Source organism: Centruroides sculpturatus, unplaced genomic scaffold (genome assembly GCF_000671375.1).
Source record: "Centruroides sculpturatus isolate CEXI.00-Female unplaced genomic scaffold, Cexi_2.0 scaffold1277, whole genome shotgun sequence".
NCBI lineage: Eukaryota > Metazoa > Arthropoda > Arachnida > Scorpiones > Buthidae > Centruroides > Centruroides sculpturatus.
The window spans coordinates 64,016-78,265 of NW_019385430.1; the positions used below are offsets into that span (position 1 = coordinate 64,016).

Genomic DNA, 14,250 nt, shown 5'->3' on the forward strand with positions numbered 1-14,250 from the left:
GTTTATTTAGTTTATTATATGTAAAAAATGGAGATAATAAGAATTTCATTACCCACAAGATGCTGCCTCCACAATAGCCATACAGAATGCTTCAGTTAAAGATGCATTCAAAAAAATATCACCTTGCACCAGAATCTAAAATAATAATTAAACTTAAAAAAAAATAATCATAAACTTAAAAAATTAAAATCATAATGTTCATTTTTAATAATAACATTTAGTTAAAATTGATTTAAACAAATTAATTATTATTAACAGNGCATTCCTATCATTTAATTATTCAGGTAAAAGCATTAAAAAAATGTATAAATTTTTACTTTTTGCTTCAAAGGTTTTGATTTTTCAGAATCAAGCACAATAGCATTGATGCTGATAATGTATGATTTCCTGTAGAAAAATATTTCAAAAATAATTGATATTTCTAATTTTACTTCAAAAATTATTTTGCTACTTATGCTATACATATAAATTGTATAATGTAAAAAACATGGTCAATTTTATCTTATATATACGGGATATAATACAACATGTATATGTTCACAAGTAAAAAAAAAAAGTTGAAGGTTTCTCTTAAAAACTGTGCCAATCAATAGTACAAGTAGTAGCTTTTTACAATCATATAAGTTTATTAAAAGCATACAAATTAGTGAAAGTGTGTATGGTATGTTTAATTGTTCTCCATTTGGCTTAATGTAATTTGTTTCAAATACAAAGATTATAAAAAATAAATAAATGAACCAGGGATATAAATCTGCTAGCAGTATGAAAAGTATGAACAAATAATCAACTGAAAAATAAAAAAAAATCAAAACTGATAAAATGCTTAAAGCTAAATCTTACTTATCTTGGTATGTTTGTGTATATATAAAGCTAAGAATCATCAAATAACAATAAATTAATTCTGAAATGTGTAACTTTAAAGTTAACACAATTTTATCTGATGAATTTTCAATAATTAATAAATATTTGTTTTACTATAAAATTAAAACTTACCAATTATAAACTGTGTTTTTGGATATTTATTGCATATAATTGGAATAACTCCAGCTAAGAGATCCACTCCTTTGCGATAAACCAATCTACTTATTACTATTATTGTTACTGAAAATACATTCAAAGAAACTAATAAATGTGTAGGTAGATAATAAAACAAAAATACAATAAGATCTTAAATAAATAATCATAAAAATAAACTAAATGTACTTATTTATTTTTTAAATAAATCAAAAATTAACCTTTTAAAATCATTTTTAGATTTGCTTTGAAAATCTTTAGTTTTACATAAAAAAGTTTTTTTAATAAAGTATTTAATAATCTAAAGAAAAGAAATGGAAATTTGAAATAAAAAAAAAAATTAAAATAGAAACTCACTGAGTGATTTTCCTCATGATTATGTTTTCTGAGAATGGCAATAAAACATTTAATAAAAAATGTAATCAACAGTTTTCTTTCTATAATTTCTATATGATTAATTTTTGTACTCACATTTCTCACATTTTCATGTTCTACAGCACCAAGTAAAGTAACTCTGTCTTGTAATTGATGCTGTTCACGCACTTCTTCTAACACAATACGTTTTGGTCCATCACCACCTGTAGAGATCAATACATGTAACTTTTTACTTTGTCAACTTTGTTGTAAACAAAAGTTACTAAGTACCTGAAATTAGTAAGGTCAAAAGTAACTTAAATTTTTAATGTGTAAGATTCAATTGAAAATGATTTATATAAATTAAAATTTATGTCAACCATTAAAATAGTAATTTTTTAAGAACTCATTTTAACATCAAAGAAGATATTAAAGAAATATGAAAAAAGATTTGCTGATGAATGTAAAACAATATCCAAACTAAAACATCTCAGATATTTTTGTTTGGATATCAATTGTTTTTTGTTTAATAACTGTACTATTACATCAATACATAATACAACAATGTACAATTCAGTTGGTGCTAGGCAACCGCTGCGGCAGTCATCAAGCACTGAATGAACACATCGCTGACCAAATGCACTGCCAACCAAATGCTTTCAATATTCATATTGGTTGCTGCCAATTGACACTTTCGATATGCCATTTAGAATAATTATTATAAAAAGTTTTAATTCACATAAATTTGAGCTCTTGTAATTCTGAGTAACATTTTGAATAAAATTCATTTATTTCAATGCAATTTTATCTTTATAGGCATAAATTAAGCTGCAAAACTGAATTAGTTCTATGGAAAACCTCATGAACTTTGACCTATCGACCCAGAAGTTTTGCAAACACCTCAGTGATAATGAGAAAGGCTTAAGTTTAAAATTTAAGCTTTCTACATCCAGTAGTTTTTTCTCTACAAGCATATGCAGTGCCAAATAAAGAAAAATGAGAAAATACAGCTTTTCTGGTGATTTTTGCACTTTTCACTGCTTATATTTTGGCAACCACATTACAGAAATCTTGAAAGTTTCCACACTACCTAAGAAACCACAATTTTCCTTTTGAACAAGATATTTGGAATTACTTCAGATGTTTGGGGGTGGAGAAATCTTGATATGTCTCTTCATTGTTTTATAATATTGTGTTAAATATTTTTACTTTACTATCTGATAAATTTATTAACATTCAGTAATTTCCATTATTGAATTATCTCAAAAATGATCAATTATATTTTATATTTTTANTTTAACAATATTACATCTTTATATGTAAAGCTAATTATTTGCATTTTAAACAGGAAGTTATTTTTTAATTAAAAAAGACAATATGAATATATCAATGCATTTGTTTCTCTCTAAATTAAGTCTAACTTTCATGTATTTATAATTTATGATTTAATTTATTTTTGAAACATTCAATAAATCATCATTACAGCTGATAGTAACTCCAAAAGATTTTGTTAATGTTCAGGAAATAATTTATATTTCATTTCACATCAAAACCATTTCTTTTTCAATGATAAAAATCATTGTAAATTTTTTTGTTTTGTGTAAGAAAAAAATATTAATGATTTTAAATAATTATTGTTCAACTTGAAGATTATTACACACAGCAAGTTTATTATAGATAAAAATATTTTAAAACTACATTGGTTCTATTCAATACTTTCTAATTAAAATCATAAAAAAAACCATTTACTTTTATTAGGATTTCTTTTTGAAGGATCTGGTGTGAATATTGTTGTATCAACAGCATTAGGTATGACAGATACCGAACTTGGTTTTACTCCAGCTCGAAGGACTGTATTTTCCTTACTAAATTAAAATTAAATCATATTGTACTAAAAACAATATGAAATTATATTCAATGGCATTGATTATAAACTTTATTCTGATTAAAATTTTTAATTAATTTTATTAACTGAAAACTTTTTATATAAATAGTATGAACAGCATTCTTTCTCAACTTTGTAACAGAAGTCTCATTTTAGCATATATCTGATTTAATTTTAACGAACAACATTTATCATCCAGTTGTTTACCTAAATTATAACGAATTATTAGGCTTATTATGGCTAATGATTTTGCTTTTAATGTCAAATTTAATATTCGAAATTATGAACCAATACTATATTAAATCATGTGCATGTAAAAATGCTCTATATCACAGGTCATTATTTGCATTCCTATCATTTAATTATTCAGGTAAAAGCATTAAAAAAATGTATAAATTTTTACTTTTTGCTTCAAAGGTTTTGATTTTTCAGAATCAAGCACAATAGCATTGATGCTGATAATGTATGATTTCCTGTAGAAAAATATTTCAAAAATAATTGATATTTCTAATTTTACTTCAAAAATTATTTTGCTACTTATGCTATACATATAAATTGTATAATGTAAAAAACATGGTCAATTTTATCTTATATATACGGGATATAATACAACATGTATATGTTCACAAGTAAAAAAAAAAGTTGAAGGTTTCTCTTAAAAACTGTGCATATAAGAAAATAATTTATTATTCGTAATAAAATTTAACTAAAGGAATTTTCTCATATTAATAATAAAAAAAGCTTTAACATTACTTATATAATACACAAATTTTAAATTTGCTTACCCAATGTGAGATACACAGATGACTTGATTGCAAACTGTTAACGCCATCTGAAGTAATTTGTTTGTAATAATTGCACTTGCATCAGCAAAACCAAACAAAGAATGATCAGTAAAAACAGTCTTTATCCCCATTGTTTTGGCATGAAACATAGCTTCTTGAGCTAATGCTGAAAATGCCTAAAAATAAACAAACTCAATACATTAACAATTATATATAACATATCAATAAATATATTTAATTAATTAATTAATTTAAACTTACAAGGAGAGCCTACGGCTTTGGGGTAACGGATTTTGACAATCTTTGGTGTAGAAGTAGTACACCATGTGAGTGTACTACGTGTAAAATACTAAAGTGCAATACTCAAATGTAATCAAGAAAATCGAACTTAAAGTTTTTTAGCACTTTATATATAAATTATACGTACTTCTATTTGAGCGTCCTGTGGCAGAGTGGTAACGAGTGCGATTCATAAGCTTGAGTTCTCGGGTTCGATTCTCGCGTATAATTTTTTTTTAATTCATAAATACTTATAATGTATTTATTTATTTACTCATTCATTTCTTATTATTTATTTATTTTAATATATTATATAACTTAAGCCCATAACCCGAGAAAACTCGGGCAAGTTACATAGCGTTACATAAAACGCGGTCCTTAAGGGTTAATTTTTTTTTGAATTTTTGGAATGTTTTTTGTCTCCAAATTTTTTCAGAATTTTTTTCCCGCGCTAAAAAAAAATTTATCGCTATTTTAATGAGCCTTTGATAAGGCTCGATTAAGGCTTAATTGTTTTTTAATGGGATTTTTTATCAAATTAATTCATCGTTCTAAAGTTCTAGCGCACGGATTTTCCTTCCTTAAAGTTATTTAAAGCTAGTTTCTGATGTCAAAAACGACCTCCGATAGTTTTTTAATTTTTTTAATTAATATATTTTATTATATATAAATTTAATTAATTAGATGGGGTCGGAAATCGCAATTAAAATTTCAATTTTTTAAAAATATTTAAAAATATAGGCCTAGCTAGTAGTCACCCTACTTTAAACCCTTGTCATCCCGAGACGTCTATGAGAATGTCCCGGGAAATCCAACTCCAGCTGTGTTCAAGGTCATCCAGATGTGTAAACAATGACTCATCGGTGTTAAATTTCACAGAAAGGCGAGACAAAGGAAAATAAAATTTGAAGATTTTTCTTCAAAATTAACGCATTTCTTTCGTTTTTTTTAGTTTTTAAGTATTTTTTACGTTTAAATAAATTAATATCAAAAATGTCTATGTCCTTAAGGAGTTAAACAAGTTCTCGTTTAAACATACCTTGCAATTGTAAAAAAGCAGCATTTATTTGTTGTTCTTGGTGTAGACAGAATTTTTGTTTTGAATGTTTTTATCATAAGTATCATTCACGATCATGTACATCTGACAATGCTATGTAATTATATAATATTGCTTCAATAAATTATATTCGTTTTTCTTGGTTATATTTGAGTTTTGCACTTTAGTATTTTACTTCACTATGCTGCTTTGATACATCACTGTATAAAGAGTTATCATCAACAGTTTTTTCGTCACAACATGAAGAACTTGCTTCTCTTGACGACATTTTTTAATTATAAAATAATTTTTCAAAATAAGTTTTACTACACAAATACGTCTATTCGTGTCGAAATTTAGAAACGAACTGTTAAAGAGTGAGTGAAAAAGAACTCTGATAGAAAAACGCTCCTAGTGAGAATTAGATCGGTCACCGTTAGTGATAACAATTAGATGGGAAAGTTGACACATAGGTGTCAAGAATGCGCCGTTATTGTCAACAAAAGTATAAAAATATTAGACTTGGAATAGTAGAAATTAAATTAAAATAAATAAATAATAAGAAATGAATGAGTGAGTAAATAAATAAATACATTATAAGTATTTATGAATTAAAAAAAAAATTTTACGCGAGAATCGAACCCGAGAACTCAAGCTTATGAATCAGACTCGTTACCACTCTGCCACAGGACGCTCGAATAGAAGTACGTATAATTTATATATAAAGTGCTAACAAAACTTTAAGTTCGATTTTCTCGATTATATTTGAGTATTGCACTTTAGTATTTTACAGGTAGTACACTCACATCGTGTACTACCTCTACACCAAAGATCATCAAAATCCGTTACCCCAAAGCCGTAGGCTCTCCTTGTTAGAAATAATTAAATTTTGATGAATAAAAACTGCATTTTTTTTAACTGAAAGCAATAATATCTATTAAAGTATTAAAATAATGCAAGTTATCAAAAATCTAATGCATTTTTATTCTTACAACTGAAATGCATTGTAATGTATTTTAGATAATTGAATTTCATCAAGTGAATTTTATTATGCTTACTGTTTTTTAAAAACAAAAAATATATTAAAATGCATTAAATGAAATTCAAAATCTAAATGTCCATGGGCATTACATTTCTTACCCATTATGATATCAAAATTGTATTAAAATGTTATAAAATATGTCAATGACAAGTTATGTTTAGCTCAATAAAGAGTGATTATTAATTAATAATAAAATTTTAAATTTTAAAATTTTACTTTTTAAAATTTAATAAGATATACGTTTCAAAATATTTATACTTTTAAATGTATAGCCCCTTCATTGTTATAGTTTGTGAAAAAATTAAATGTATCTGCTTAATCTATGCAAAATAATTAAATAAAAAATAATTTTTCATATTTAGAACTGAAAATTGTAACTAAGAATATATTGGAGTATTTTTTATTTCAAAATTAAACTTTAGAATGTTGTTGAATCATCAGATGATATACAATAGTTATTTTAAAAATTTGTATCACACAAGCAAGTCTCAAAAGCACTAAAGCTTACATTAGCTTTAGTGCTTTTGAATGTTTAACATAAATATCCAAATAAACTGTTGTTAAAATTTAAATTAGAATTTTTTTAAATTGCTTAAAACTAGAATTATAAACAAAACAATCAACTGAAAATGGGAAATCAACTAACTGAAATTCAAAGAACATAGGAAAATAATATTTTACTATTAGCAAGTAAACTTTTTTTTTCATTTTGAATTCTTTTTGTCCTACAGGCACTAAAAGATCCTTTTTCTATTCTCATCATGGGTTCAGCCAGGTGGTGAGGAATAGAGCTTGGCATATTCAGGACAGACCACCCCAAAAAATTCCTGGTGTTGTTCACTAGGATTTGATCCTGGATTTCCAAAAACAGTGCACTGGTACCATAACTGCTTTGGCCATCCAGCCATCAGTAAACTTATTAATAATAAACACTCATGTCTTATTTAGATCATCTTCTTGTCCTCTGCCATTAAAATTGAAAATATATTATCTACTACATTTACTATTTAAAATAATAGAAATATTTAGGAATATGTTCTGTTATGTATGTGAGAGAAAATAGCCACAAATGAACATTCAAAATAATATAATATAATATGCTCATAATTTATAAATATAAATAATCAATCAATAATTCAGTATGTTAAAAAAATGGAACCCTTACCGAATGTCCATGCACTATAGTAATTTGTTCTCGAACAAGAATATGACGTATGATTGGAAATGTAGTAAATAAAGTAGGCAAAGTGCACTGATTATAGATCACTAATACTGGTATATAATATACCTATGACAGAAAAATAATAATAATGATGATAATAGATACAAATAAAAAAAAAATGGTTAGTAATAAAAGTTTCCTATATAGTTAAATTAAAATTTAGGTTTTTTAGGTATAATCAGTAAATATTTCTGGTTTTTCTTAAAATATATAAACTTATAGAACTTGATTGTTAAGCTCAATATGGCCCACCAGTGGCCAAGTTGTTCCATTTCCTGAATGCTGGGAGTTCGGTTGTGGGTTTGTGCCTCGCCCAGACGGGCTGGCCAGATGGAGTTTGAGTCTTCTCCACATCTGTAACACCTGAATAGGAAGGAGCCAGTTACCTTTAAAAAGACCTCTGAGAAGACATCCCCTAGGCAGATTGCTAAGTGTTGCATTGCCATAACTTAACAAAACAAATAAACAAGTTAAATTCAATGTAAGAAAGTTCATAGACATCTTTATTTAACCAGAAGGAATAAATGCCCAAAATTCCCTACTTCATACAGACTTCTCTCTTTGTCCAAGATCTTGCATGGAGAAGAATGAGTATTTAATTTAGAAAATGTATTAGATGATTGTAAATAATTTGAGTTTAAGTTTTCCTAAAAATAAGCATTATTTCTATAAATATCACATTATTTCCAACATAGATGAATATAAATATAAACTCTTATGTAAGAGGATTATTATATACTAACATAACAAACTATGTGCTTAATAGGCAATAATTTGCTTATCAAAGCATACCCTGAGGCCTAGTATATAAATTATAATGAAATGGAAAAATGTAAATATAACCTGCAATTGAATTTGATGAAAGGAAAACACAGAAACCAGAAATTTTATACTTAATTTTAAATTCTATCTGACAATTATTTTTGTAAATAATCAGTTATCTGCATCTTTAACTGGCTAGAAAATTAAAAAAATTAACAACTATTGCATTATATTAAAAAATATTATTATTTATTCAATCATTTATAAGTAGCAAGTTAAAAAATAGTGTAAAAACATAGATTTAAAGAAAACACAGCTAGAAGAGAATTAAATAATGAATTCCAGCTTTTAAATTTTGAATTTTAATATATTCAGCACCTGCCAGCATTCTAATTTAGAACATTCAACTGGTGAATTCCTGACAGACCTGAGGAAAGCTTATAAACAAAGGCAAAAACATTTGTCAAAAAGAAAATTTATGCTTAGAAAGTACTGAAAGATATAGTTATTTCATTATTAAAAACATAGTTAAAACATATTCCTTTTCAGAAGAAATATTTTCTTAATTCTACCATATTAATTAATTAAATGATTTATACTTAACTAATAGAATTAACTTTTTAACTCACTTTTAATCCAGATGTCATGTATCTTATTCCAGCTCTTTTATCATAGATATGTGTTATGACTATTACTTTATGTCCTCTAGCAATGAGACATTGTGAAAGTAAATATATATGACTCTCCACTCCACCAGTATTGGGATAGAAGAAGTCCGATACCATACTTTAAAAAATAATTATTACATTTATATTTTAAAATATGTATTTTCAATTTCTATTTCTATACTAAGAAAATAAATTTTCAAAAATAAAATAAAACCAAATAGTTAAAATTATCACCAAATTAAAAAAATACTACTATATAAATCGATCCATTCTTCCACAATCCAAACTTTTCATTAAGTTTTATTGAAGGTATACCTTTCAATATATTAAATATAAATTTATCAGGCATCCCTGATAACTTCCATCTATCATTTTTAAGATTTAAAAACTAAAATTGTTTTCTAATTATGTTTATAAAATTTATAAAGAATAATATAAATGACTTACATACAGTAAAACCTAGTACAATTATATTCAGAGAGATTATAATTCTTATCTAATATAAAATCACAATCATATGACAAAAAGTTATAAAGAATCACAAAATTAAAAGACATTCCATAGAATGGTTCTGAAATATATATTCAAACTAGCTGTTACCCGTGACTTCACCCACACAGATTTTGCAAGCAAACACCATTTATATTCAGTATTTCAACAACCATAGTAATTGTTATATAACACCTACCACTGAGAACAATGAAAATTGCTGAGAATCATACGAACTGTTTTCAATTTGAACAATTTTCTGGAACGTTTACAATCGTTCTATAATCAAACCAATATGCAATAACAAATTTGAATTAAAAACGGTTCAATCATTTGGTTAAAAAATCGAAATATATAAAAATATTTATAACAATGTCTGAAATGTTATTCAATTTAATACACCTAAGTACTCAATGATGACTAAAATAGTTAAAAACAAAAATCGCATCTAAGGTGGCCGTACACGTTAAGTTAATCCTTTGAGGCTGCCTGATCTTGAGGGACTTCAGAATTTTCTATCGCCCACACACAAAGAAAATCTCTCAGCAGAGGGGTAGCTAGGGTGGGGCAAGTAGGGCACATGCCCCGGGCGCCACTCGCAGAGGGGCCCCAAATGGTCTCCAAGACAAACAAAATTTGTTTCTGGAGGGGGAGGGGGTGCCAATATAATGTCATGCCCAGGGTGCCAGTTATGTTCGCTACACCATTATCTCTCAGTCAGTCGGCCATGGCATCTGATGACGACATACTAGCTGTTCTTGGATGTTTACTGGCAATAAATTCTATCCAAACTCACAGGAAAAAGTATGCATAGAAGTCTATGGTGTAAATAGTAGTAGTAGTGGTTTGGGTAGCACTGATCACAAAATTAATTTTTCAAGAGAAATCTTGGGTTATAGATTCTGTTAAAAAACATCAATTATCAGCGAAAGATCAATGGCAAGTCAATTTTACTACCAAAAAGATTCATGGATTAAATTTTATAGATGAATCTCACAACTGCACACACATTAAGGTCGGCCAGCGCAGTCTGCCACTGCTCAGGAAAATCAAATGGTTTTTCGATTCTACTCCAGTGGTCAGTACAGTTTGCCAAAACTGTTGAATTTTCCCCCACACACTACCAGGAATTACTCAAGGTCAGACATGCATGATTAATCTTCAAAGGATTAACTTAACGTGTATGGCCTCCTCTACTCCAGTGGTCAGTACAGTTCGCCAAAACTGTTAAGTTTTTCCCCACACACTATCAGGAATTACTCAAGGTCAGGCATGCATGGTTAATCCTTCGAGGATTAACTTAACGTGTATGGCCGCCTTAAAATAGTACAGTAGAAGCTGTTCTTCAGGTTAAGCCTTAATCCTCTCCCTCTCCCTATGGGAAGAATTTCAAATAATCCCTTCTTAGCATGCGTTTTCTAACTGTGTACCAAATTTCACCTCTTTAGGTTCAGTGGTTTGCTCTGGGTGATAATGAATCAATCAGTCAGTCAGGACAAGTAATTTTATATATTTAGATTGGAACAATATAAGAGATCTGATGATGAGACAATATCAGAAAATATTTTATCTAAAGATAAAAGAACTAGTGTTTGGTGTGTTCAATAAACATCTATTATGAACAAAAATAATATGGATTCTGAAAATGTTAGTATACTGTTTAATAACAGCAGTAAAATAAATCTTATCCTAAAGTTGATAAACTTTCTGTAGACTGTAAAACATAAAATATAAATAAATAAAACCACAACTTAAAACACATGTTTTAGTTCCATTGCAATTCTAATGAAGTTGAAAATTGGAGATCAAAGTGAGATGAAAAAATAAAAAGCTATTGATTTCCAAATAATGCTTTCTTCTTCATACAAAATTTCCAAAACACATTCAAGAATTAAATCAAATCACTATTCCACACTCCATATCAATGTTTTATACTTACTTGGTATCCAAATGAAAAGAGATATTAATTATTACCTCCTTTTTTTTTAGTAACAAATGACTACATCTAAATCAATAATCACAAATAACTCTCTGTTCTTAAAACTTAAGTATTTAGTCAATATTATTAACTATTACATTTTTGTTGTAACTTATCAAAGATATTTCCCAAGAAAAATTAAAGATTTTACTGTTTACACTATTGAAAATGGATATAGTAATTTCCTTAAATGATTCAATTTCTAGTTCTTGTTTACAATATGTTTTAGTGCTAAATAGCATGCAGTTCAGCAGAGAATACAAAGTAGTTGATAACTGATCTATCACCACATCATAATGAAATATTACAGAGGATCCAACCTAATTATAAGTTGCTCAAATATAATAAGAACTTAATTAAAAAGTCTCAATGTTTTCATAGTACGGATATAATTCTAATCAATGAAATTTGTTCATTCACTGTCAATGTTTCAGTTATACAGTCAACCCCCTATAGCACTGTTGATTATTCCGTATTATATGAATTCCACGTTGTACGAGTCACTTAGATTTTACAAATACGTGAGCCGTTCACAGCCCGGCACACGTATTTGTAAAATCTAAGTGACTCGTACAACATGGAATTCATATAATACGGAACAATCGACAGTGTTATAGGGGGGATCGACTGTAATTGAATTGAAATTGACTTCAAATTTGAAATGGATAATTGGAGCTGCAATAATTAAAATAGTTCATTGCAGCTTCAGTTGCATTATAAATATTTGTCTTGGTTAAAGTGTACCTAGGTAACTCCAATGGCGGCGCTTCCGACTGTTCGTACTTCCGACGGACTCCTCCCGGAGGGGAGCCGCCGGCAGACCACCGAGTGCCTAACGTCACTAGTTATTGATTCACGGTAGTTCCTGAATAAAAGAAAAAAAACGAAACGTCTACTAAAAGTATAGTTAATCTAACCTAACCGAAGCGAACAGTCGCGACCGCCGCCATGACTATGTACATAGGTACAGATTGAGCAGATCTTACCATATTCCATGCTTTTTTCTCGCCATTTGGCTTTAAAAATATTTTAAAATGACATCATATATCACGCAAAACATTCGTATACCATCACTCTGGTCACATGGCAGACATTATCGGAAGTACACATTTTCAAAGAAAACGACACACACCACCTGTCGGAAATTATTACGAAAAAAAATATATTAATAACATTTTGATTTAGATATGTTTATACTCACAAATATTTTATTCGTTAAATTTATTTATTTAGTTTGTATAATACAATAATATAAAAAATTCACGTGAAATAAATATTTTTTATGGATGGCCGAAAAATTAAAATGCAGCTTACCGCTCTAGGTAGAGTACAATACCTATATTATGATTATATAGGTACTCTAGCTCTAGGTACCGGAATTGAATCTTGATTAGGTCTAAAAACCCGATATGCCGGGCCCCGTTCCCCACCCGCTTATTATTTTATTAATCCATTGTGAACCTGGTCGAAAGAATAGTGGGCTTACTAAAAAGAGGCCATCTTAGTTCCCACCGGGCAGAAAGAGTCAAAAAGAAAAAGTCATAAACTAATTTGCGGCCGAATGGTTAAGCAAATGATAAACACATCGGATTACCGCTCCGAGGGAATGGAATTCGACACCACAGATTCTTCACAAATTCTTATGGATGATTTGACCTAGATAGATTATTTTTTTCTCTCTCGCTATCTCTCTTTTCGCCCTATGGCCAGTAAGAGGGTCTTTTTTAGCAGGCCCATTATGGATTCGGCCAGGCCCACCAATGAGGCGGCCAGGTGGTGAGGGATGGAGATCGACATATTCGGACGGACCACCCCGAAAAATTCTTTGGGATTTTTATACCCGTCCGGGACTCGATCCCAAGTCCCCCAGAACGGTGGGCTTTGGGGACAAACCTTGACCGTTTGCTTCTAAACATGAACTGTAATATTTCTTCCTCTTCTCTCCTTTTACATTAATGAAAACATAACCCCTATAAAAAAGAAACCTGTCAAAACGGAAAATTCCGGCCGTTCGTTTTAGGTAGTGTTTTGTTAATGGCTTTTATATACTGCGAAATGATCGTAGAGAGAACAATATTTTCTTTCAAGTATTCAGTTAACGATTACGTTTGGCCATTCCAGGATTTATCAGGTTTGAAATTTATACTCGAAATATCGAATAGCATCGAAATTTCCAGAGTTTTGGAGGCAAACTGTATAGACTTTCCGCAAATACCCAAAGATGTATGAAGTTATGCATAGAAACATAATTCTGTACTTTCCAACAGAAGCTAATTCCTACCTCTATTGTTATATTGTTATTTCACAAATATATAACAGCTTATACACAAAATGGAAATTAGACTAATCAAAAAATATTTTAACTGTTTCTTATATTTGAATATTTTATTAACAATTACGATTCATCAAGAATTTTCAATCGAAGTTAAAAATCGATTTTCAATTCATTGTAATTCAATTAATGGAGAAAATTTATCTTTGAATTTTTCAAAATGTTTCAAAAAATATTGATGGACTGTGGTAAAATAAATAATAGCTATGAAAAAAATTTTATGTTTATGCTGCCATGTACCGGTACCGATGGTACCGGTACAAAGCAACGCTTTACATGGACGATCTGCCAAGGAATAATGTCTCCTGGAAAGACTTTCTATGGAAAACTAGAGCATATTTAGGTGTTAGACACGTAAAAAACATCGGAAAACTCCCGTTAATCAAGCGTGAACACGTGACCAA

General features: G+C 28.7%; 1 protein-coding gene across 1 annotated transcript in view; it reads right to left on the reverse strand.

The window, feature by feature from the left end:
- The window catches only part of LOC111638911 (N-acetylglucosaminyl-phosphatidylinositol biosynthetic protein-like), a 28,621-nt gene extending 15,972 nt beyond the window's left edge, over positions 1 to 12,649 (reverse strand). The window contains exons 1-9 of the mRNA XM_023384682.1: positions 12,501 to 12,649; positions 9,009 to 9,165; positions 7,561 to 7,683; positions 4,039 to 4,214; positions 3,118 to 3,233; positions 2,852 to 2,863; positions 2,471 to 2,538; positions 1,486 to 1,614; positions 53 to 135 (exon numbers count right to left, since the gene is read on the reverse strand). Of these exons, the coding sequence (XP_023240450.1) occupies positions 53 to 135; positions 1,486 to 1,614; positions 2,471 to 2,538; positions 2,852 to 2,863; positions 3,118 to 3,233; positions 4,039 to 4,214; positions 7,561 to 7,683; positions 9,009 to 9,165; positions 12,501 to 12,526 (890 nt within the window). The 5' untranslated portion in view covers positions 12,527 to 12,649. The remainder of the gene's footprint in view (positions 1 to 52; positions 136 to 1,485; positions 1,615 to 2,470; positions 2,539 to 2,851; positions 2,864 to 3,117; positions 3,234 to 4,038; positions 4,215 to 7,560; positions 7,684 to 9,008; positions 9,166 to 12,500) is intronic.
- Positions 12,650 to 14,250: the final 1,601 nt, after the last annotated feature.